This window comes from Colletotrichum destructivum, chromosome 1, assembly GCF_034447905.1.
Source record: "Colletotrichum destructivum chromosome 1, complete sequence".
In the NCBI taxonomy this organism is placed as follows: domain Eukaryota; kingdom Fungi; phylum Ascomycota; class Sordariomycetes; order Glomerellales; family Glomerellaceae; genus Colletotrichum; species Colletotrichum destructivum.
Window position 1 is genome coordinate 550,685 of NC_085896.1, and position 20,345 is coordinate 571,029.

General features: G+C 56.0%; 4 protein-coding genes across 4 annotated transcripts; 2 read left to right on the forward strand and 2 right to left on the reverse strand.

Annotated features, from left to right (window-relative positions):
- CDEST_00169 (Putative ADF-H/Gelsolin-like domain superfamily) lies at positions 1 to 7,121 on the reverse strand. The gene is made up of 4 exons (XM_062916328.1): positions 5,744 to 7,121; positions 5,348 to 5,547; positions 1,466 to 5,248; positions 1 to 1,411 (listed from the first exon to the last, which is right to left on the reverse strand). Exons 1-4 carry the CDS (start codon positions 5,815 to 5,817, stop codon positions 1,368 to 1,370), a joined length of 4,101 nt encoding a protein of 1,366 aa, XP_062772379.1. The 5' UTR covers positions 5,818 to 7,121; the 3' UTR covers positions 1 to 1,367.
- A 2,777-nt stretch (positions 7,122 to 9,898) lies between these two features.
- Positions 9,899 to 13,590, reverse strand: CDEST_00170 (Putative Mitofusin family, P-loop containing nucleoside triphosphate hydrolase, dynamin). The gene is made up of 2 exons (XM_062916329.1): positions 11,080 to 13,590; positions 9,899 to 11,019 (listed from the first exon to the last, which is right to left on the reverse strand). Exons 1-2 carry the CDS (start codon positions 13,421 to 13,423, stop codon positions 10,658 to 10,660), a joined length of 2,706 nt encoding a protein of 901 aa, XP_062772380.1. The 5' UTR covers positions 13,424 to 13,590; the 3' UTR covers positions 9,899 to 10,657.
- A 466-nt stretch (positions 13,591 to 14,056) lies between these two features.
- Positions 14,057 to 14,970, forward strand: CDEST_00171 (Putative Snf7 family protein; the record flags this gene model as incomplete). The annotated part of the gene is made up of 5 exons (XM_062916330.1): positions 14,057 to 14,062; positions 14,117 to 14,331; positions 14,396 to 14,456; positions 14,519 to 14,776; positions 14,836 to 14,970. The coding sequence occupies 5 exons, from the start codon at positions 14,057 to 14,059 to the stop codon at positions 14,968 to 14,970; spliced, it is 675 nt and encodes a 224-aa protein (XP_062772381.1).
- A 2,842-nt stretch (positions 14,971 to 17,812) lies between these two features.
- CDEST_00172 (Putative PPM-type phosphatase, divalent cation binding, protein phosphatase 2C family) lies at positions 17,813 to 19,899 on the forward strand (the record flags this gene model as incomplete). The annotated part of the gene is made up of 3 exons (XM_062916331.1): positions 17,813 to 17,827; positions 17,881 to 19,338; positions 19,393 to 19,899. 3 exons carry the CDS (start codon positions 17,813 to 17,815, stop codon positions 19,897 to 19,899), a joined length of 1,980 nt encoding a protein of 659 aa, XP_062772382.1.
- Between the last annotated feature and the right edge of the window lie 446 nt (positions 19,900 to 20,345).

Consider the following 20,345-nt stretch of genomic DNA (forward strand, 5'->3'; position numbering starts at 1 on the left):
GCCGGGTTCCAAGGGGGCAAGAAAGTCAATCCGACTTACAAAAGGGGTACGAGGGAACGAGACGACGGACGACAATGGGAGGTGCCAGGAAAGGCGGACAGATAGAGAACAGAAAAGCGAGCCATACCATTTTGCTTTGGCTGTGCGTACTTGCTCGGAGGCGGGAGGGGGATCCGGGCGGCGCGAAAGGATACGTTTTGGTCTCGCCGACACCGCCCCCAGAAGATGAATGATAGCAAAAGACAGAGATCCCGATATGACCGTGGATCCGATACGATACTCTTCAGCAGGAAGGAAGGAGTCTAGCTGGGTGGTTTGGTCGTGAAGACAAACACCAAAAAGAATAAAATAATATAAAAAGGATTCTCCAGCTGGCCCACCTTGATTCTTCATTTCGTCATGCCATGACAATAAGACTTCCCCGACCTATTTCAAGTCATCCCACACGGTTCAGATAAGTCGTTAGCTATGGTCCATCGTCACAGAGAAGACGTGGGGATGCTCACCTAGGACGAACCTTCACAAAACTGTTCCCTCCCATCGCACAACATCACAAAGAGAAACCAAGGAAGAGCCAAAACTTGTCAAGGCAGATATGAACATCTCATTCGACGCCTCAGCAGAGGGAACCAAAAGTCCTTAGAACTAGAACTAGAGTGTACCCTCCCACTGCTATCCCGTCGAGATGGCGGAAAGGTAGTATGTACATTCAAAAACTTCTCCTACATAGGCGGTATCGAACTCGCCAACCCGACTCAAAGCCGGGGTTTCCGTCGCCGTGGACAACAAGGTAGACGATTACCATCTACTACTTTATTCGTCCTCGTCTGGAAAGAAACATTTTCACGAGGAAGATACCGGCTGGGCATTGGAGAAATCTCTTCAGACTTCCGCCGGTTCCTCAGCCGTCCCTGTCCCCCAACTCTTCTCGAACCTAAACTGCCCCCCATGCAAAGGTGGTATCTTTTCCTGACTGAAATGAAGTGCAAAAATAAGGAAAACACAAGAATGCGTGTGATAGGCGTCGGGCCATGCGAATTATTGCCTGTTAATAGAAGGCGTGTTTGTGCTGGTGGAGGGGAAGGTAGGTAGGTGAGCAACGGGTAATGAGCAACGGCTCAGGTGCTTCTGATGTTGCTCAGGTGTGACGTATGATAGGGTTGTGAAATGTAGCAGCCATGATCCACTTCAGGTAGCCTGCAAACGGGCTAGGGAACGATGGCCAGAGGGCCTGTTGACAAAAAGAAAAGGCAGATCTGCCGGTTGGTTTTGGTGTTTTGGCAAGGGCTAAAAAGTTTGGGTATAATAGAAAGGGGAGGAGGGTCTGGGCATAATGTGATCCCAAGGAAACGGCCTGGTTCAAAGTTTTACTGGCCGAAAGAGTTGTGGCTCTGATGCGCGTCTTGAAGGACTGGAAAATACGACGTCAGCTATAGTCGGGCTTGCGAGTCTCTTGGTAACTTACTGTGCAATACATTCATCTGTCCGGCGCGATCTTCGCACGCAACCTGCAAGCCCGAGCCCTCGACAAAGTCAAGGCAGATGCTGTTGGGCAGTTCTTGGATCTCCATGTCGGGAATGTATGGCATACGGAAGTCGGAAAGATGGTATCGCTTGACTCCGGCGCCGGTTGGCTGTTTGTCCTTGGTAGTGGTCGACGCGGCGACTGTGCTGAGAATCAGGAACCCCTGAGAGTCCATGCACATACTGCGGCGCTTCCAAAGGAGGTTGTCTGGAAACTGGACGTTGACATCTCCCATAAACGCCTCAATGGTGGGCTGCTGGAGCCGAGCGACTTCTGAGGCATCCTCTTCCTGGACCGTCGGGGAGATGGCGGTAGGGGTCATGGTCTTACTACGGGCCCCGCTGCTGAGAGACGAGGAGAGGCGGCGCATGAAGCGGCCTGCCCGGCCCTTTTTCTTGTCACTGGTCGTAGACTTGCTGTCGTCTCCAGACCCGCTGCCCTCGGTGAACAACGATGGGGACATGGCACCGCTCGCATCGTTGTCCTTGCTGAACGACGACCGACGGCTGCTGATGGACAGCCGACGGCCGAGGCCGGAGGAGTTGTGGTGTGTCGAGGGGGGTCTCGAGGGCGACTTGGACGAGCCGGGCGACATGGGCAAAGGGGCCGTCAGAGCCTCCGCAGAGGGGGAAGTGAGAGACTTGCGCCTGTCCTTGATGAAGTCTTTCATGATGCTGAGGGATGAGCGGCGAGGCGCTTCATCTCCATCGGTTATGGGGTCCACGGACTGCGAGCGACGCTTCTCTTTGGACAGCCTCCTCTCTTGGATCGTCTCCTTGGAGGGCTTCACTGTCGTCAGGTTGGCTGGTGGCAGCAGAGGCTCGGCCTTCTGGTGATCGACGACCAACGGTGACACCTTGAGGTCAAGCCGTTCAAACTCGGAGGGGTTCTTCGGCGGCTCGGGTGCCCTGCCAGACTGGCTAGGATCGCGGACGATCCGCGCTGTGACGGAGATGGACTCGGGCTGCCCTCTGGGCGGGTTGCTGCCAGACACCTCGAACATCGACAGCCTGTTCGCCATGGACCCTGATCTGCCGCGGTTCGCTCTGGCCGCCTCTGGAGAAGATTCCTGGGACTCCGTCATGACTGAGGGCACGGGGCTGCCGCCCCGGGTGAGTGAACTTGCTCTGTCAACGACGGAAGGGGAGCGAGGAGGCTCCCTCACGCTAGCTCCCCTCTTGACAGCGAAGAACGCTGAAGACGGTCTCGGGGCCTTCAAGCTGCTCGTGTCCGCGTCGACGGTTCCAGGTGCGTGTGCAGACAGCTTCTCCAAAGCCTTGATACGCTGAGAAATACTAGATCCGATCTTGCCAGGCTGTTTGGGAGCCAGGTGTTGATTGCCTTGTTGCTGTGTGATTCTGTGCAAGAAGGCGGCACCGGACGAGACTGATCTCTGGTTCTGGGCCTGAGCCACGTCGGCAGGAGTAAGGAGGTTCCCACGAACAGGGTTCGAGATGGTGCGGACAGCGCCGCGCGAAGTCGGCCTGCTGGCGCTTTGCGTGGGGCTGGGGAAGACTGGCGTGATGGGCGATTTAGAAACCGTAATATGCTGCGCTTGCTCGACGGTAGCCGAGTGAAGCTCGTCCATCAAGTCCTCGTCATCGGAGATATTGCCATCTGCCGCCTTTTTCGGGGGGTCCAGGTCGGTGCGAATGGGTTCGACAAGCGCCTTTCGCTTCGAAGGCTCCGTATCCACCGAATGGGCATCAGCATCGCGGGGCTCATCGACCGCAACGACCACTGGCTCGCGTGGTACATCCACTGGGGGAGAGACGATCGTGGGCACCTCAACGTTTGCAGCTGCTCTGAGATCCTGGGTCGAGAACTTGGACCGGGGAACTCTTAGGCTAGGGGAACACGGCGACAACGGTGACAGAGGCGATCTTGGCGATGCCTCCGAAGTTGTGGACACGGCGGTCTCCGCTTTAATATCCTGCTTCGACGTCTGGTCTTGTGTTTCTTTCGATTCGATGGACGGCTTCGCTTGTGTTGGGCTCGTGGAAAACTTGGAGATTGGTAAGCTTATGGGCGGTTTTTGTTGCTCATCCATGACTGCTACCTTCTCAGTCTCATTCTGTTGTTGTTCCATAGGCTCGGCGACCTCGAGGGTTGCCTCTTTCTCGACAGTGGATGTGTCTTGTGTCTCGCTCATTCCGGGGGCGGTGACTGCCTCGGGAGTAGCATCGAAATGGACAACGGGGACATCGTCGACTGCGGCGGGGGCCAAACCCTCAGCCAGTGACTCGCCCTCTTCTTGTGTTTCGCCATCAACGGCCTCAGGCTCTGCTGACGTAGGGGCAACAGCCTCAACGGGGGAAGTTGGCTTTGCAGCTTGGTCAGGGGCGATCCCAGACTCTGTCGCTGGCTCGACCGCGTCATGTGTCTCGTGTGTATCAACCTCGGCATCGGTGTTGTCCTCGTTGGACTCCTTTACCGTTTCTTCAGTAGACTCGGATAGCGACGACGCCTTGGTCGAATGGTCAGGCTCGGAAGATGCCATGATGGGCGAGGCGGGATGGGAGTCGCTCTGAGTAAACTCGGAGGCGACGTCGGTGTGGACTGAAACGGAGGATGCGTCGACAACGATGCCAGAGTCGGCTTTTGATACCGAGAGTCGTCTGTCGTCGTCTTCGTCGTCGTCGTCCTCCTCCTCCTCCTCCTCTCCGTCATCCGCTTCGGCAACAAGGGTGTGCTCGGCAATCTCCTCGACGTGTTGGGCGGGCTGGGCCTTTTCCGACATGAGCTGCTCGGCAGGGGCGTCGACGGCTGGGGTAGTGGCGGACTGCTGGTTCATCATCTTCTTCTTTTTCTCCCTTAGTTGCATCGCCTTCATCAGACGCGCCTTTTCGGGCGTCATGACCTGCTTCGCAGAGGGGGCGGTGGTGAAGGACGGCATGGCGGATTTAATTGAAGCGCCTGAGCTCGTTGTGGGTCGCCCGGAGCTCGTGTGTGGCCTAACGAGTTCATCAATGTGGGAAATGGGATCCCCGTCGGGTAGGGGTGTTAAAGTGGCGGCCAAGGAGATTTCGGTTGTTTCGTCCGGGTGGGCTGGTTCGGAAGGATCCAGAGTATTTTCCTTGGACTTGCCCTTTTTGGGACCCTTGGAAAATAGCTTGAAGCCAGACGGCATCTGTGAAATTGGTCGGAAAGCAGCCCCCACCGCAGCGGTTCCTGTGCGAGCACGGCCAGAAACGTCGAGAGAGGGTCGTGGGGCGAGTTTGACTCTCGGCTTGCCGTATGTATAAGACGACGAGGAGTATAGCTCGGGTCGCAGGGACTGCGATGACATGCGCCGTCCCTCGTCAACGGACTTTGTGGGCGACGACGGTCTGGCACCGACGAACTCGGGAGGCTCCAGAGACGCAGAAAACTTGCTCTCCTCGGGCGAGTTTGCAAGGTCAGCATTCAACGTCACGGGCGGCCCTTCGATGGGCGATTTCGGCGCGTCGGCCGGGTCTTCGCCCGAAGTCTCAACCAAGCTGTCCGGGCCGACAGACTTCCGCTTGCTCGCTCTCTGTTCCTCCTCTTCTTCTTCTGCAATTTCCATCAGCCGCCTCCTTCGCAAGGAGCTTGTCGAGGACGAGGTCGAGCCGGAGGCGGCGTGTAGGGAGCAAGCAGCCGACAACTTGGTATCCTTGAGATCCTTGGCAGTGGCTATGGAAAAGTCGGTGTTGTAGGGGGCGAATCGCTCGCACACGGCATTGAAATGGACAGTTACACGAGCTACAATTAAACGAGTTGGAGGTCAAGTCAGCTTCATCTCTCTATGAAACGAGTGCGAAAAGATCAGAACAATGCGCCGCAGCTCAGAGACAAACCCACCTTGAACTAGTCGAGAGCAATCGTCGGGGAGATATTTGATGATTACGTTCCGGCGACGGTATTTTAGGAAGCCAAACAAGGGCGCGTTATCGTCGTTCTCGTTCTCGAACTGGGCGATGTTGTTCCGTATCTCGACGATGCCACCAGTTCCGCGACCTAGCAGTTCGACATCATCGCGACTCGCATACTTGAGGAGAAACCTAAATTGTGCGACAGATCATGACGTCGGTCAGCCTCGGTGAATCTATAGTAGCTGGGGGGCGGCAAGCATGCGGAAGAGAGACATGGGCGCATGGCGGGCGCGCTGCTCCGGGTGGAAGTGTATCGCAAGGGGCACGGAGATGACGATGGTTCGGATTACGGCGGTGGGGAAGCAGGAAAGGGAGGAGATCATACCATCCTCCTGGTTCGGCAACGGCAGCTTCATGGGCCTCCTTGACCTTTGGGTCGTCCAGGCCATTGAGCGACATCCTCCCTGTCGGCTTGGCGGGCTACAGAAAGCGCAAGTTGGGGGACTTTTCGGTGTTCTGGTCGTCGGCCACGTTTCGGGGGGGGGGTTTGTCGTCGGCGGGCGTAGATGAGGTGATGCGCAGACGCGCGCAAGACGGAACTTGGAAGCTGAGAGCTGAAGCCAACTGACTGAGCTGCTGTCCAGGGACCACAGAGCGAAATCCGGGTGGATTCTGGAACAGAGGAACCAAAAGTGGTCCTGAGGAGGGGGGGCCTATTTCGTCGTCGCTAAAACGCGGCAGCGATGGCGATTGCGGTTTTCAGGGGTGAGGCTGACGAGAGCAGCAACGGCGACGGCGACAGCTACAGTAGCGACAGCGGCAGCGGCAGTGGCGACATGTAAAGCAGGCCAGCAAGGGGCATGGGCGAGCCGCACATGGGCACAAATATCCCGGAGAGAAAAAGAAGAGGGCCGGATGTGCTCGTGTGTCCCTGGTTGTGTGTCCTATCCTGGCCCTTCTTGTTTGGCGACTAGGAGTGTGAGATGGGCAGGGAAATTCTGGCCCGTTTTCTCTATCGGGGATGCGACTGGCAGAAGAAAGTGGGAGACAGTCTGCAGGCTGTAGTGCTTGAGCGCCACGGGCGACGTGTAATGGTTAGGCTTGACGAGGGTGTTCTTGTCGCCGGTGGAGGCTCGGGGGAGGACCGGTTTAGTGTATCTGTAGTCTGACTCTGATCTGCCCAACGCCTGAACTGGTCGGCGCAGAAGGGGGGTGGGGGGCGTGGGCGAAGTTGTGGTGGTGGTACGGATAGCTTGATAGGTACTGTACGGATAGATGGAGCTGGATGCTGCAGGTGAGGTTGGCGGACGCGTCGATAGGCAGCCCCAGGTAAGATGAATGATGGATAGGGAGGTAATTACGGCTCGACCGGCAAGGGCCAACAGAGCGCTAGGAATTAAAGATGTAACGAAGAATGTGATGCGGCCAAGGTGTTCGTACCTAGCCAAGGTAGGTAGTAGGCAGTCAGGTAAGTAAGGTCGGTGCAAGTAAGAAGGATAGTACTGCACAACTAATATAAAACTAAGGTTTCTGGAAGAGAGAGGACGGGGTAAACAAGGGGTCCAAAGAGAGGGTGGGAGAAGGAGAAGACGAAAACAAAGTAAAGTGGAAGGGGGGCCCGGTGAAGTGAACCAACTGGACGGGGTAAAGGGAAGGGAGAGAGAGAAAGAAGAGGGAGAAAGGTGGAAGATCAGGTTGTGCCAGAAAGTCGCAATCTCGCTGCTACCGGGACGCGCGCAAAGTTGGCGGCAGAAAGGCGAGCGGAGGGAGGGGGAGAAGAAGAAGAAGCGAAGCGATTGAGCGATTCAACTTCTTTAGTGGACGATGGATTAATCATTAGGCCACGACAGGCCTGTCTGGATTGAATCGAATGGCTAGGGTCCACTGTACACTATGAATGGAGACTTCCAGGTACAACGGGGGAAGGGGGGGGGGCTCGAATGTCACTGCATTTTTTGCCCTTTTTTTTTCTTTTTCTTCCTTTTCTATTTCCTGTCTTCCTTCTTTTTATCCAACGCCTTCTGCATTTTGGTCGATTCCCCCCTTACATGCCTTCCCGACCACCCCTCCACTCCCGCTAGGGGAACAACAGTTTGCTTGGCCAAGGGTTAGTAGGCGGGATTGCTTAGTCTCGCTGTGTATTCATATCTACGTTACCCAGGTAGGTATCCGTAGTTTGGTCGACAACCAAAAGACCCGAAGAGAGACGGACAGACGGAGGGGACGGCGCACGCGACGCAGCAACACAGTGATTGTTGTGTTGGTTGCCATTGGTTTGCGAACGCACCCTTGAAATGAAAGCTTGGGAAGCACAACACAGACCACCATCCATCCCATCTCACAACATTGAGAGAGACCGAGAGACGCTGAGAGAGAATGCTAGGGGGCACAGGGCACCCGTCCTGCAGCCCCGAATCACTTCTAAATTCGAGCCCGTCGCTGGGTGGCGGCAGCACTCTAGAGCTCGCGGCTCGGCCTCTTACCTGGCGACCACTCCCCCCATGTTTGCCCGCGATGGACGTGGTCGATGATTGTCAACGCCACCGCTTACCGCTAGCCAAGATTGTCCCGAGGGCGAATAGGTGTGCCATTTGTTAAATACTGGGCACCTTACAGAGGGATCAAGGCAACGCTCCGAACACGAGAACGACGAGCGAGACGGGATCGGATGGGCAGAGGTGACCTTTACCAGAGAGTGCAAGAGGAAAGGGTGACAGACAGGTCCGAGCCGGGGGCGATGAAAAGTCTAGTCCGGTGGTTGCAAGTGGCAACGGCAGTTGCATGACCCTACCCGTCAGTGGCTAGCCAGCGGTCTCATCTTTCGTTGACAGACACGACAATGACAATATAGCAGGCCATATGGGCGGGATACCGGATATTGAAACTGGCTCGGGATGTCGCGTCGCAACACCCCAACCTGCGACGAGTCGGTCTCCGGCTCCCGCGCGAATCGGCCAATTTGCTGCAGATAGATGACTGCCTGATACTACTATCAAATTCGAGAGATGGCTACGGATACAGAAAGACAGGAAGGGGAAAAGAAAAGGCTTGGCCGACGTGGAACAGGACTCGATGGACTCGACTCGCTCAAAAGCGCCTAAAAGTCCTTTGACGAATACCATACCAGGAAGGGAGTATTAGCAGAGTTCATCCCACACCGGAATGATCTCCGTCGCAATGCCCACCACCACCACCCACCTGATCGACACCCTTCAGTATTCTGTAAGGGGAGGGGAAAGTATCTGAGCCGTCAATAAAGACAGCACCCGAGCTCGATATGAACGATACCACTATGCCATTGGTGTGTCCCAGCTCAGGGGGTTACAGAAAAAGGGTTGTCTCCTCATTCGTTCCTTAGCCAGATACGCCAATGGCATGCCCCCTATTAGGTAAGCAGGGATGTATCCTGCATTAACGCGCATTACATTGAACACCTACCGCATTACCGATACCTCTTGACATGAACAGCGCCGTTTTGTTCTCAACCTGCTTCGTCTGCCATTTCACTTCCACCCGGGATCATCAGAGGTGCTGCAGGTACACGTCCACACAACCGTCCATCAGTCTGTGCCCACAACACACATGGCAAAACACAACACAGTCAGTCAGTCAGTCCATCAATCAATCGTGAGGGACATAATGGCTGTCTCCATTTCCGATGGCCTCCCGCCTCGCCCGCGCTTTGACCCCTAGCCCACCATCCATCTACCATCTATCTATTCGACGGGTAATGAATCTCCTCCGGGCCATTGGCATAATTTTAGGCCCCCCACCCCGCCCTCCTCCTCCCTCGCAACATCTATCTCCGTCCCGCCGCCCAGAAACCGGTAGCTCGCACATCTCTCAAACAATGAATGTCCTGCAGCTACAGAAAAAAAACCCCAAAAAACCCCCATTACAACCGACGTTTCGTTGCCTTTTCCCAGACGAAGACATGAAAGAGGAACGCTCCTTCTTTTGCCCTACCCACGTAGCATTGTCAGTGTTTCGGATGATGCAGCTCATATTAACCTCCGAGCTCTCACGTCCCATCACGAGATTTGATATTTAGAGGGGGCTGCTCTTGATAGGCAGAAAAGCTAACGTACAGCATTTAGGAGCTAAAGGATATGGTACCTGCAGCATGCATATCCCTATTCCCCTCCCATGTAGGAGGATGCATAACCGTTATTTTAGTTGTGAGCCACTCATCTCAGGGGGTTTGGTGGTTATCAAAGCGGCCAAGCTCCCCCCCTCCTCTTCGTCCTCGTCGTCCTCCTCCATCTTCTGGAGCTGTCGACGGTCGTTGAGTTGCTCGAGTATAGACCGAGCCATGCAGGCCTGCAGGAGCCCATCTGCGATTCTTCAACAAGATCAAACTGTCATCTGTACCCCATAACCCAAATCGTCAGCCGGGAGCGGGAGAGTTCATCTAGAACGAACGCCCACCTGCAGGTAAGGTATTTGCAAGGGAGGGGAGATGTCCACTGTCCTTGCGTAAGATTTCGGAGCCAAATCATCTCCCCCCCATCGTCCGGCCCCTTCTCCCCTCTCCCCTACAACCCCCCCTGGCCAAATTGCCCAGTCTTTAATAGAATTCAAAAAGAAATGGAATACTATAAAATAAAGAAAAAGGAGAGATGACGATCTTGAGAGAGGAAGAGTGGGGTCCGGGAGGTTCGAGACCTCCACCGGCGCCCGGCGCTAGCTGGCTCCGGTTCGTAGTCCGGACTGGACGGACCTCGGCAGAGTTCGACTTGGGGGAAGGGGGGGGACGAGAGAGATTATGAAGGGTTACTACCAATCTCTGCTGCAGCCTTCTCTTCTTGTCGTTGGCAGCACTGCAGCCATACCAACCGTATCGGGCGGGGGAGCTGCATTTGAGTGCTCGGGCCCGGGCCCAGCGCTGGAATGAGATGAGCCTGCCATCCCATCATATTTCAGTCATCTGCGGCTTTGAACTATGTTGACCTCCATACTGACGAACCGGGCCTCTGGGGTGTTTCATTTCGTGGCCGCAAGTGACTACAGTCAGACAGTTGTGTAACAGAATGCAACACGGTGAATTAAGTTGATTTTTTGGCCTCTACGTGTATGCCTATCGTCGTGTGTCTTCTTACTCGACAAATCGTTTTCGAACGTCCGCGAAACCAAAAAAGGGGGGGAATAAACTCAGGTATAGGTGCGTACAAAGACAGTAAAGGTTGGTTGAGGGGAGCCCTGATCACCGCCAATTATGAACGCCGTTTTCCATGCTATCGTAAGGGTGTCCTGCCACAAAAAAACAAGGGATGCGATGAGACCAGGAGGGGAGGGTATCTCAGTGAAGCCCGGCGGCGACGGCGCCTGGCGGCGGTGCATCCAGGTCGACGCCCTCAACGACCGTCCTCTGCTGCGCGCTGTTGCGGACGAGGTTGCCAAAGTACTTGAGCGCGACCTCGCTCTCCTGGCGCACCTTGAGCGTCTCCTCGCGTCGCTTGCCGAGGTCCTTGACCGACTGCTCCAGGCCCACGCGGAGGTTATCAGCAGGGTAGCGGAGAACCTTCCGGACCGACCCGGAAATGCGCGTCGCGTTGGCATGCACGTAGTCGATAGACTCTAGCTGGACCGCAATCTTGGTTGACAGGCGGTGAGGAAGCGAGTTGGGAATCTGGTTGACAACGTAGGCGGCGGCTGCGAAGGCTTTAAGAAATGAGTGTTAGCTTTGGCTCACCGAAGGCTCGCCGATGACGAGAAACTTACCGGCTGCGATGATACCGGGCACGATGAGGCGACGCAAGTTGTCGTTGCCCATGATCTTCGCTGCGCTCAACGCATGGTCCAACCAGCCGCTGCTGCCCATCATGCGCGGAACAAGGGCTCCAGCAAGAGTGAGGGCCATGCCCGTACCTGCGACCTTCTCTTGCTTTTGAACAATGGTGTTCCAGTCAACAAAGTCCCAAACCTCGGTGGGAACGTCTACATTGCGCGCCATCGAGTCCCGCTTTCTCTTGAACATGACGTCGGGTCGGAATACCAAGTTCTGATAGTCGTCACCGAGGTGCAAAATGCCGAGCTGCTTGATGGCGTTGACGCCACCAACCGTCTTGGACTTTGCGTGTTCCTCGCAGGCGACAACCGACTCGTGAATGTAGGACATCATGGCCTCCTTCAGCTCCTCGGCATACTCAAACGCATTGAAGATGCCACGGTAGGGAACACCGTGGTTGTTGTCACCAGCGTGGTCAATGGCCACACTGAGTGTCATCCGCGTGTGATCGTAGACCTCCTTGCACGTCTCCTCGGTGATCTTGTCAATTTCGTCGCCAACCTGCGCCGTGGCCTTTCTGCTCGACTCGAGCTGAGGCTCGATCTCCTTAAGCTCCTTGGTGACACGGTCGAGCTCCGAGTTGGCGACCTCTGAGTTGACGTTGGCCAGGACGTGAACGTCGTTGAGGATGTTGAGCAGGTATGTCTTCGCAGGTGCCAGCTTGGATCTGGCGCGCTTCTCCAGGACAAACCTGCGCAGTGACTGTTCGAGGTTCTCAAAGTCCCGGATCTTCTCAATATCCTTGCCCTTACCCTTGGGGTCATCGCTGGGGTCGTCGTCGCCACCGCCGCCTGACGGGCCACCTGGTGGCGCAGGGGCTGTAGGAACAGCGTTGCTTGAAACGAAGTGCACCAGCTCCGAGGATTCTTTATGTGTTCTCGGGCTGAGACCATGAACTTGGTCGAGAATCATCTTCTCGCATCTCTTCTTGTCTCTGATGTTGTCGAAGCCGTTCACCACGATGAAGAGGTATGCCTTCTCGGCCGCAGCAGCCCAGATGAACTCCTTGGCAGTCATGGTGAAGTGGTTTGCAGCCGAAACCACAAAGACAACCACATCAATCTCCTCCTGGCGCGCAAACACCGCCGTTGTCTTCGTCGTATCCGAGTTCAGGCCAGGCGCATCGATCAAAGCGATATCGACAACACCGTTGTTGAGTAGCGATTCGTCAATGGTCCGGACGTCCTTGACGTACACCTTGCACTGGGTGTACTTCTCGTTATCGACAACAAGGTCCTCTAGCTGTGCCAGCTTGTAGACGTCGTAGGTGCTCTCGTCATGTCTGTCGTACGCGGCGTCCCTGTGCACGGCATGCACCTCCTCCAGTCCTCCGTTCTCCCTGGCGTCCAGGACCTCACAGAAGATTGCCGTGCAGGGCTGTTGGTCTTCGGGCAGAACCTTTCTGCGCAGCAGAGCGTTGCAAAAAGTGGACTTGCCGGCGTTGAGGTCACCAGTAACGAGCACCTTGCTGGAGGTATCTTCGATTCGTTCGCGGAGGTTGAGCAAGTGTCGAATACTAGAGCTGATTTTGCCATCCAGGAGCGAGGCGATGGAGCCCTTTTCAAGGGAGTGGACGAGCTCTGCTTGATGGAGCGAGCCCAGCTTGAGATCCAGCTTGAGAACCGAGAAGTCCTGAGCGATCTGAGGGGTAACAAGCCGGGGCTCTTCGGGGGCACGCCGCTCCTGGGCCTTGCTCGACTCGGCGTCGTTGCGAGCCTCGACCGATGTAAAGGATCGTCGTATCGCCGGCGGGGCAGTCGGGGAAGAGGGAACAGAGGAAGCAGAGGCGGGTGCTTCGCCGGTTGTCGAGTATGCGTGTGAAGGGGCGGGGCGCGATGACTCGGTTCGCTGGACGGAAGGGTAATGCGCAGGCCAAGAGACGTTCATGTCCTGCAGCTCCTTCAACAGCTCGATAACCTTGTTGATCGAGCGACCCAGCGTTACCCTGTGTGCATTGTACCACAGCTGGTGGATAGCGCCGGCCTGACTGCGACGGTCAACCTCAGAGAGCTGCCCATTGACGGGGGTCGGGATGTGACGGTCGCCGGAGGAGGTCATCGCATCGCCATCCGCGATGCTGCCACCATAGCCCGAGTCGTTTTCCAGCAGAGACTGGAGATGCGCTGCATGTGCTGAGGTGGAGCCGGATCCCACGGTCATGAACTGCGGTGGTCTGCTCGATGACGGCACCGGCTGATAGGGCGCGTCGGACTCGTCCTTCTCGACCTCCTGGTCCATAGGGGCCTTTCCCTTCTTCGAAAAGTAATCTTGACTCATTTTCGATCGATCGATGGTGGAAGTAGCATGGTCGAGCCACGATATAGAAAGGAGACAAGAGTGGGTGAGTGGTATAGGTTGGTTGGCAAGGTGGCGGCGAAGTTTTGCCCGGTCGTGAATGTTTTTTCAGGGAAGCTCGTCATATACCTGACCTGTTGTCCCTAGCAGTGTACCTGTAATACTGGGTGGAATTCCCAGCGCATGATTTTGGGCGGAGCGGCAAATTTCCCACCACCCGTTGTCGCGCCGCTTCGCCTATTGGTTCCAGAAAGAGACGTCGGAAAATGCCGCCGCCGCTGCCACCGCTGCCGACTGACCTATGGTCTTATCTAATCACCTGAGCCAGACCTGGTCGGACCTCCCAGCGCAATCGCTGAGAGAGCAGTAGCAACCGGGACCGACTTCCTTGGTTTCGCACCTGGATACCTACGCTGTGCCAAGCTGCTGTACGTACCCTTGTCCCGTTACGTGCGTGCCAGGCAACCCGAATATCAATCAACCTCCACCATCGACTCCTCTCCACAGTACCACAACACGGTTGTTGCTACCATCGAACCCTCAAGCGCCTGGTAATCGCCTTTCCGACAGAGCGACGCCTTATTCCTCGCCGACCAACCATCGCCAGCGCCCACGATGAATGTATGACGCATGCATATTTCCTGCCATCGCCCACGTGCTAATCCCGCGACGCAGATCTTGGAGTACATGTTCGGCAAGCGCATGACGCCTGCGGAGCGTCTGCGCAAGAACCAGCGTATGCTGGATAAGGCGATCCGTGAATTGGACCAGGTCCGCGTCAAGTTGGAAAAGCAGGAGAAGCAGTTGATCACACAGATCAAGCAGAGCGCCCAGAAGGGACAAATGGGCGCTTGCAAGATCCAGGCCAAGGATCTGGTCCGGACACGGAGGTCAGCCGCGGACGACGAAACCTATGAGTGCCTGGAAACCGAAGCTGACGGGATCCCTTTGCAGATACATTGAGAAGTTCTACGGCATGCGCAGCCAACTGCAGAAGATCTCGCTCCGGCTTCAGGTAGGGCATATCAAAGACACCTAGCTCTTGGTGTCCTCTGACTGACCCGTTCATTCCCTCAGACATACCGCACCAACGAACAGATGATGACGGCCATGAAGGGTGCGACCCAGGCCTTGGGAACGATGAACCGATCGATGAACCTCCCCGCTCTCCAGCGCATCGCCATGGAGTTCGAACGCGAGAACGACATTATGGATCAGAGGCAAGAGATGATGGACGATGTCATGGACGATGCCATGGACGTCGGCGCCGATGAGGAAGGCGAAGAGGTTGTGGAGCAGGTATTGGAGGAGATTGGAGTCGATTTGACGTCGGCGGTGAGCACTCGCGACCGTTCAATGATGGAGACGCACTGGCTAACTCGGTATTTCCGTAGCTTGGAGAAACACCGTCTGGAATGCAGACGGCGGCGGTTCCGGAGAGCCGAGTTGCTCAAGCGGTTGGCGGAGGTGGAGGTGGGGATCCCGGCGACGACGCCCTCCAGGCCCGCCTTGACAGCCTTCGACGGTAGTCGTAGCGATAACGCTGGACGTAATGACCGCAAAGGGCTGGGGGCAGCAACGATGGATGATGGGGAGTCTAGGGCAGCTAGTTTATTTTGTCACATATGGAACGGAGTCCCCGGGAAATGGGAAGGCGCACTTTTTCCTCAAGCGGGCGTTTCTTCACATGCAGCAACGATTCGAATGGACGTCTCAGTGGGCGGCGAGTGAGTTGGCACTTGAGAGCTTATACTGGAAAATTGCGTCATTCGTCCACAGTGAATAACGGCTGCCCCGCTGAGATGCATATATTGCCCGGTGAACTCAGAGGGGTTGATTCTGTAGACCGACACGTTGATTCTGCGAACCGCATCCTCCGTGGTTTGCACCAGGGAGGCAAGACTATGGGGGCATGGCCACCGAAGACTAATTCACACTCATATGACTCACGAGCATGCAATGGACCTCTGCGTGGTCATTCTTGGACACGTTGTATAGCACTCGGTCACATCCCGCACCAGAACATCTCGTGGGTGCCAGCAACTCATTGTCAACACGTGAAGTCCCCATATCGGGCGCTATTGTCACGAGTCAGCATGGCGATGTTAGTCAAGAAAATGTGGACCATTGCATTTGGGCAGAACAACTGTGAAGAGCAGACATAGCAGCAAGCCAGCTCGGCCCAACAGGATAGGTCTCGACATTTTGGACCCCGATTTCTCGGAACAACACGTTGCCTGGGCTTGTATTGTTTGTTGAGCTGTCGTGTCGGCGTGCTGTCGACTTGGCCGAGATATCTGGGCGCGTCGAGGGGTTCTCCAAGTTGTTGTGTTATGGGAGCGGCTTCTCTTGCATCGTGTGTACGGGTTCTTTTGGTTGACCGGGGGGGGGGTTCCTAGAGACACTTAAACTACAGCCCAACTTTGCTCTATTTTGATGGGCCAAGCAAGTCAGAGTCATACTGGCGCCTAGACATCGACAGGCTTTCTGTAAAGAGACCATGTCGCGGCCCCGCCCCCCTCCCCCCGGCGGTGAGTTGCAAACAAGCTGCTTCGCAATCCAATCCACCTGAGGCGTGTTGAGGTGAAGGACACAATGTTCACCGGGCGGTCTTCAAGGCCATTGACTTTGCCCGGGGGGAGAGTGTTCTCGGGTCGCCCATGCGGCCCATGAACACATGAACACGCGACTGACGTTTTTCTTTTGGAGCTTGCTTGTAAGTAAGCAGATAGAAAATGCCCCAACCAGAGAATGCTAGCCAACGTGCTTGAGCGTATGAGCGCGTGCGTTTGTCGCTGTCAAACCAGTACCGCATACCCAGGGTAGGAAGGTTGATCCAACCCAGGACATACACACACACACACACACTCTCTCTCTCTCTCTCTCTCTCTCTCTCTCTCTCATATATGCTGTGATCGGCAAGGCAAACGCCGGTTTGACTTAGCAGCATTTCGTGGTCGGGTCTCGGTGTGAGGTCACTTGTCCCCCTTCGAAACGGGAGCCAGACCAAGCCCATCGCGGGAAGGGCAACCAATGTTGGTGGAGGTCAGACTCTCTTGCTCAGTTTCTTCATTTCCCCGTCAGTTTGTTTATATCTCTAATAGACCGCATTAGGCTCTCACAAGACCAGTCAACCCGAGGTGCTTGTTTTCCTTTGTGGCTGGAAATCCAGCACACCTCTTGCCTCGCCTCGCCTCTTAATTGGCTACGCGCCGCACCTTGGCTACCTTACGTAGGTAAGGAGGTCTAGGTACACCACACACCCCTGACGCAAGACATCATCACCGCCTCAAGTGAGACATGATAACACACGCAGCACACCTCGGGGAGAAGGCAGCCATCGCACCCAATTTTTCGGAGTAGATCGCAAAATACCACCAGCAAGTTTACCGGGCACATTTTCCAATCGTATTTCCGAACAACCTCACGTCAGGTACCTATCTACCCACCTCTCCCACTTGATCCTCAGCTCCTCAGCTCCCAGCTCTTCAGCTCAGGGTTGTTGCAGCCAGAGTGGGAAGCTCAGGCCAACCGGACCCATAACAAGAGTACAAAATACCTACCTACCTACCTACCTGGTACAGGTAAGCGCCGCTAAAACGACCCTGCGAATCGTCCCTGCCGCTTTCGCTTCTGTCCTTACGCCCTTCTCCAACCAAGCCTAGTTGAGCCAGCCCAACTAGCCCTCCCCCCTCCTCTTGGACTGACTGCGGAGACTGGGACCAGCGACCAGAAACACACAGCAACATCCGTCACCCACATCCCTCCTCAACTTCTCTGACGTCTTAAACCTCAACACCATCATTCTACTCCCAGACGCATCGCAGGTTTTGTCAACCTCCCTCCCCCGGCAAACTTCATTCCCGACAACTCATCACTGTTTTGGCCCTGTGCTCCTTCCTTCCGACCACCTTCTTCGACAAACGTCGTCCCGGCACTCCGTCCTGTTGGGTACGTCACTTTCGTGAGTACTACCTATTTTGATCCCTCTCCAGTACCAATCAATCTGCCTACGTCACTCGTCACCCCGGACCACCTGGGTTCTGGGTTGGGAAAACCCGCGCAAACATCGTAACTCTCCCGGGCATTGGCATGCTGCATGCTTCCGCTTCTTTAGCGGACGCTGTTTCTTGCGCGCCACCGTCATTGTGCTGTTCCGTCTGGCTACGGGGTCCAGCAGAATAGCCCTTTACCCTTTGGACAGTCGGCGTCGGTCAAAGCAACCCACCACTGGCGCTTATGTGACGAGACAGTCCGTCCGACACTCGCGAGATTTATACATCTTTCTGCCCGCCCTTCCCGTCTCTTGCAGCAGCTCGGGCCCGGTCACTATCCAGCCCCCGGTCGTTCTCGGACCACTTCTGCCCCTCCATGAAGCCCAAGACTGTTACTCTTGCTCGCTAGGCCTGACTGATACTAATACTCACTACCTTTCTCAGACACCCAACTTCGCGGCATTCCTCCCAAGACGAAGACAACGACCTCAACAAAGACAAAACCACTGCGGACCCATCGTATCCGATAAACTCTACACGCGGAACGGTACCCTTGACGTATTTTCAAGGTTCTTTAAACTGGCAGGAAGCAAGCGTCGCAGCCTCTCCAACCAGGGGAGTGGTCTGCTGACTAGAATGTTCGGCGGCGGCTCCAGTTCGGCTGCGTCCAAGGCGGAGAGGGACCCCAAAGAGGATCGAAAGTCGCCTTCGCCCGAGTCTGACAAGGGCTCCGCGGCCGCCATCAAGTCATCCGATCAGGCCGCCAGCGGCGACAAGCGGAGCGGAAACAGCAGTCCTCCTGGCCGCCAGCAGGACGGTGCCGTCGATAAGAAGCGCCGGGCCAGCGGCGTCCAGGGAAAGGCCGCCGGCATCCTGGCTCACGCCAAGAATGCACTCAACATCTCCCAAGTCAGCCGAACCAGCTCCGATATGAGCTCGCAGACCCCGCTGCAGAAGCTGGGCAAGCAGGACCCTGCCCTCGCAGTGCCCCAGGGCCAACACAACAACTCGGCCGGTGATTCCGTTCCCGGCCCAAGGTCAACGTTCCGTGTCGGTGTCTGGGAGGACAGAAACAAGAAATGCCGTCGCACCATGGAGGATACCCATGCTTTCCTCTACAACTTTTTGCATACTCCGGCTCCCGCCCTCGAGGGCAAGAAGGACGATTCCGTGTCGGACGACAAGGAGACGCTCGCTCAGGACATGATCGAGACCGACAACGGCTACTTTGCCATCTTTGACGGCCATGCCGGCACCTTCGCCGCCGACTGGTGTGGAAAGAAGCTGCACATCATCCTGGAGGATATCATCCGCAAGAACCCCAACGGCCCCATTCCCGAACTCCTCGACCAGACATTCACGTCTGTCGACGCGCAGTTAGAAAAGCTCCCTCTTAAGAACAGCGGATGTACCGCCGCCGTCGCCGTATTACGTTGGGAGGATCGTGTGCCCAGCGATCGCTCCGCGACGGGTTCCCAGGCCATTGCGCCGGCTACTGCCGCAGCCACCAAGGCGGCTAAATTAACGTCGGAAGAGGCCACGGACGACAAGGCCACCTCCACAGGCGGCGGCGTTGAGGCCACGCACGCTAAGCTGAAGAGTTCGGCGAGCCGCCAGCGTGTTCTCTACACGGCCAACGTTGGAGACGCCCGCATCATTCTTTGCCGTTCCGGCAAAGCTCTTCGCCTTTCGTACGATCACAAGGGCAGTGACGAGAACGAGGGAAAGCGGATAGCGAACGCGGGTGGTTTGATACTCAACAACCGCGTCAATGGTGTCCTGGCTGTGACGCGAGCGCTCGGTGACACTTACATGAAGGACTTGGTCACTGGGCATCCGTACACAACCGAGACGGTCATTCAACCCGAGAGCGACGAGTTCATTATCATAGCCTGTGATGGGGTAAGTTTCCGTGTGTCTGAAAGCCCAGTGGGTAGCTGCTGACTGTTTTCTTAGCTCTGGGACGTTTGCTCCGATCAAGACGCCGTTGACCTCGTTCGCAACGTTGAGGATCCGGTTGAGGCCTCGAAACTCCTCGTTGACCACGCATTGAATCGGTTCAGCACGGATAACTTGTCCTGCATGATTGTCCGGCTGGACAAGGAGGCGCTGCTAGAGAGTCAGAACGACAAGGAGAACGCCATCGGAGTGGAGCGGCCTCCGGCAAACCCGGCCAAGGTCAGCGAGGCGGAGAAGATCATTCGGGAGACGAAGCAGAAGATCGCCGAAGGTGGCGCGCCGGCAGTCGGTGTTTCGGCCAGCAACAGCGGCCGCGGTCATGACCCCGCATCGATTGACAACGGCGACTTTAAGCCAACAACGCTGGACGGCACCCTTGAGGAGGAGCCGGGACCGATCGACGATGGCGACTCACCAGAGATTGAGCCTGACGCGGTGCCTGCTATTCTCCCCGCAACCGTAGAGCAAACCGACGCTGCTGTGGCGCCGAAGAAAAGTGCTTAGACTTGGTTGGCGATGCCATGCAGTGTGGTTGGAGCTCATTCCACAGGCAGGCAGGCAGGGTTGAACGGGTTGGGCAGCGGCTATGCTATGCTATGCTATGGGGTCGAGTCAAGGGTTGGGGTGGCAGCTGATACACGGGGGCAAGGAAGACATCGGAAGATGTCGACGATGCACTGAGAAAGGTTCCAAGGAAGGCGAAGCAAAGAGTTCGGATGCAGGCAATCACGAGGCAATAAAAGGGCCGCGTGCCGAGAGGCGCCTCTTGTAGGCTATATGTACATCCAGCTATCAAATGGCTTTCGAACCGCGATGCCGACGATGGCGCTGACTTTGGACACTCTGTGAAATCAAGCGGGTCGCGAACGGGAGCAGACGGTCTCAGTTCATTCTTGTTAGATTGTTGTGTTATCACAAGGAACAAATGCAATCAACGGTCGGGCAGAGGA

Coding starts and splice junctions, on each gene's coding strand:
- CDEST_00170 (XM_062916329.1), bottom strand. CDS start 13,423: ATGAGTCAAGATTACTTTTCGAAGAAGGGAAAGGCCCCTATGGACCAG. Junction 11,020..11,079: donor GCCCGGTATCATCGCAGCCG/GTAAGTTTCTCG, acceptor CATTTCTTAAAG/CCTTCGCAGCCGCCGCCTAC.
- CDEST_00169 (XM_062916328.1), bottom strand. CDS start 5,817: ATGTCGCTCAATGGCCTGGACGACCCAAAGGTCAAGGAGGCCCATGAA. Junction 5,548..5,743: donor GTTGCCGAACCAGGAGGATG/GTATGATCTCCT, acceptor CGCACAATTTAG/GTTTCTCCTCAAGTATGCGA. Junction 5,249..5,347: donor TTGCTCTCGACTAGTTCAAG/GTGGGTTTGTCT, acceptor GTTTAATTGTAG/CTCGTGTAACTGTCCATTTC.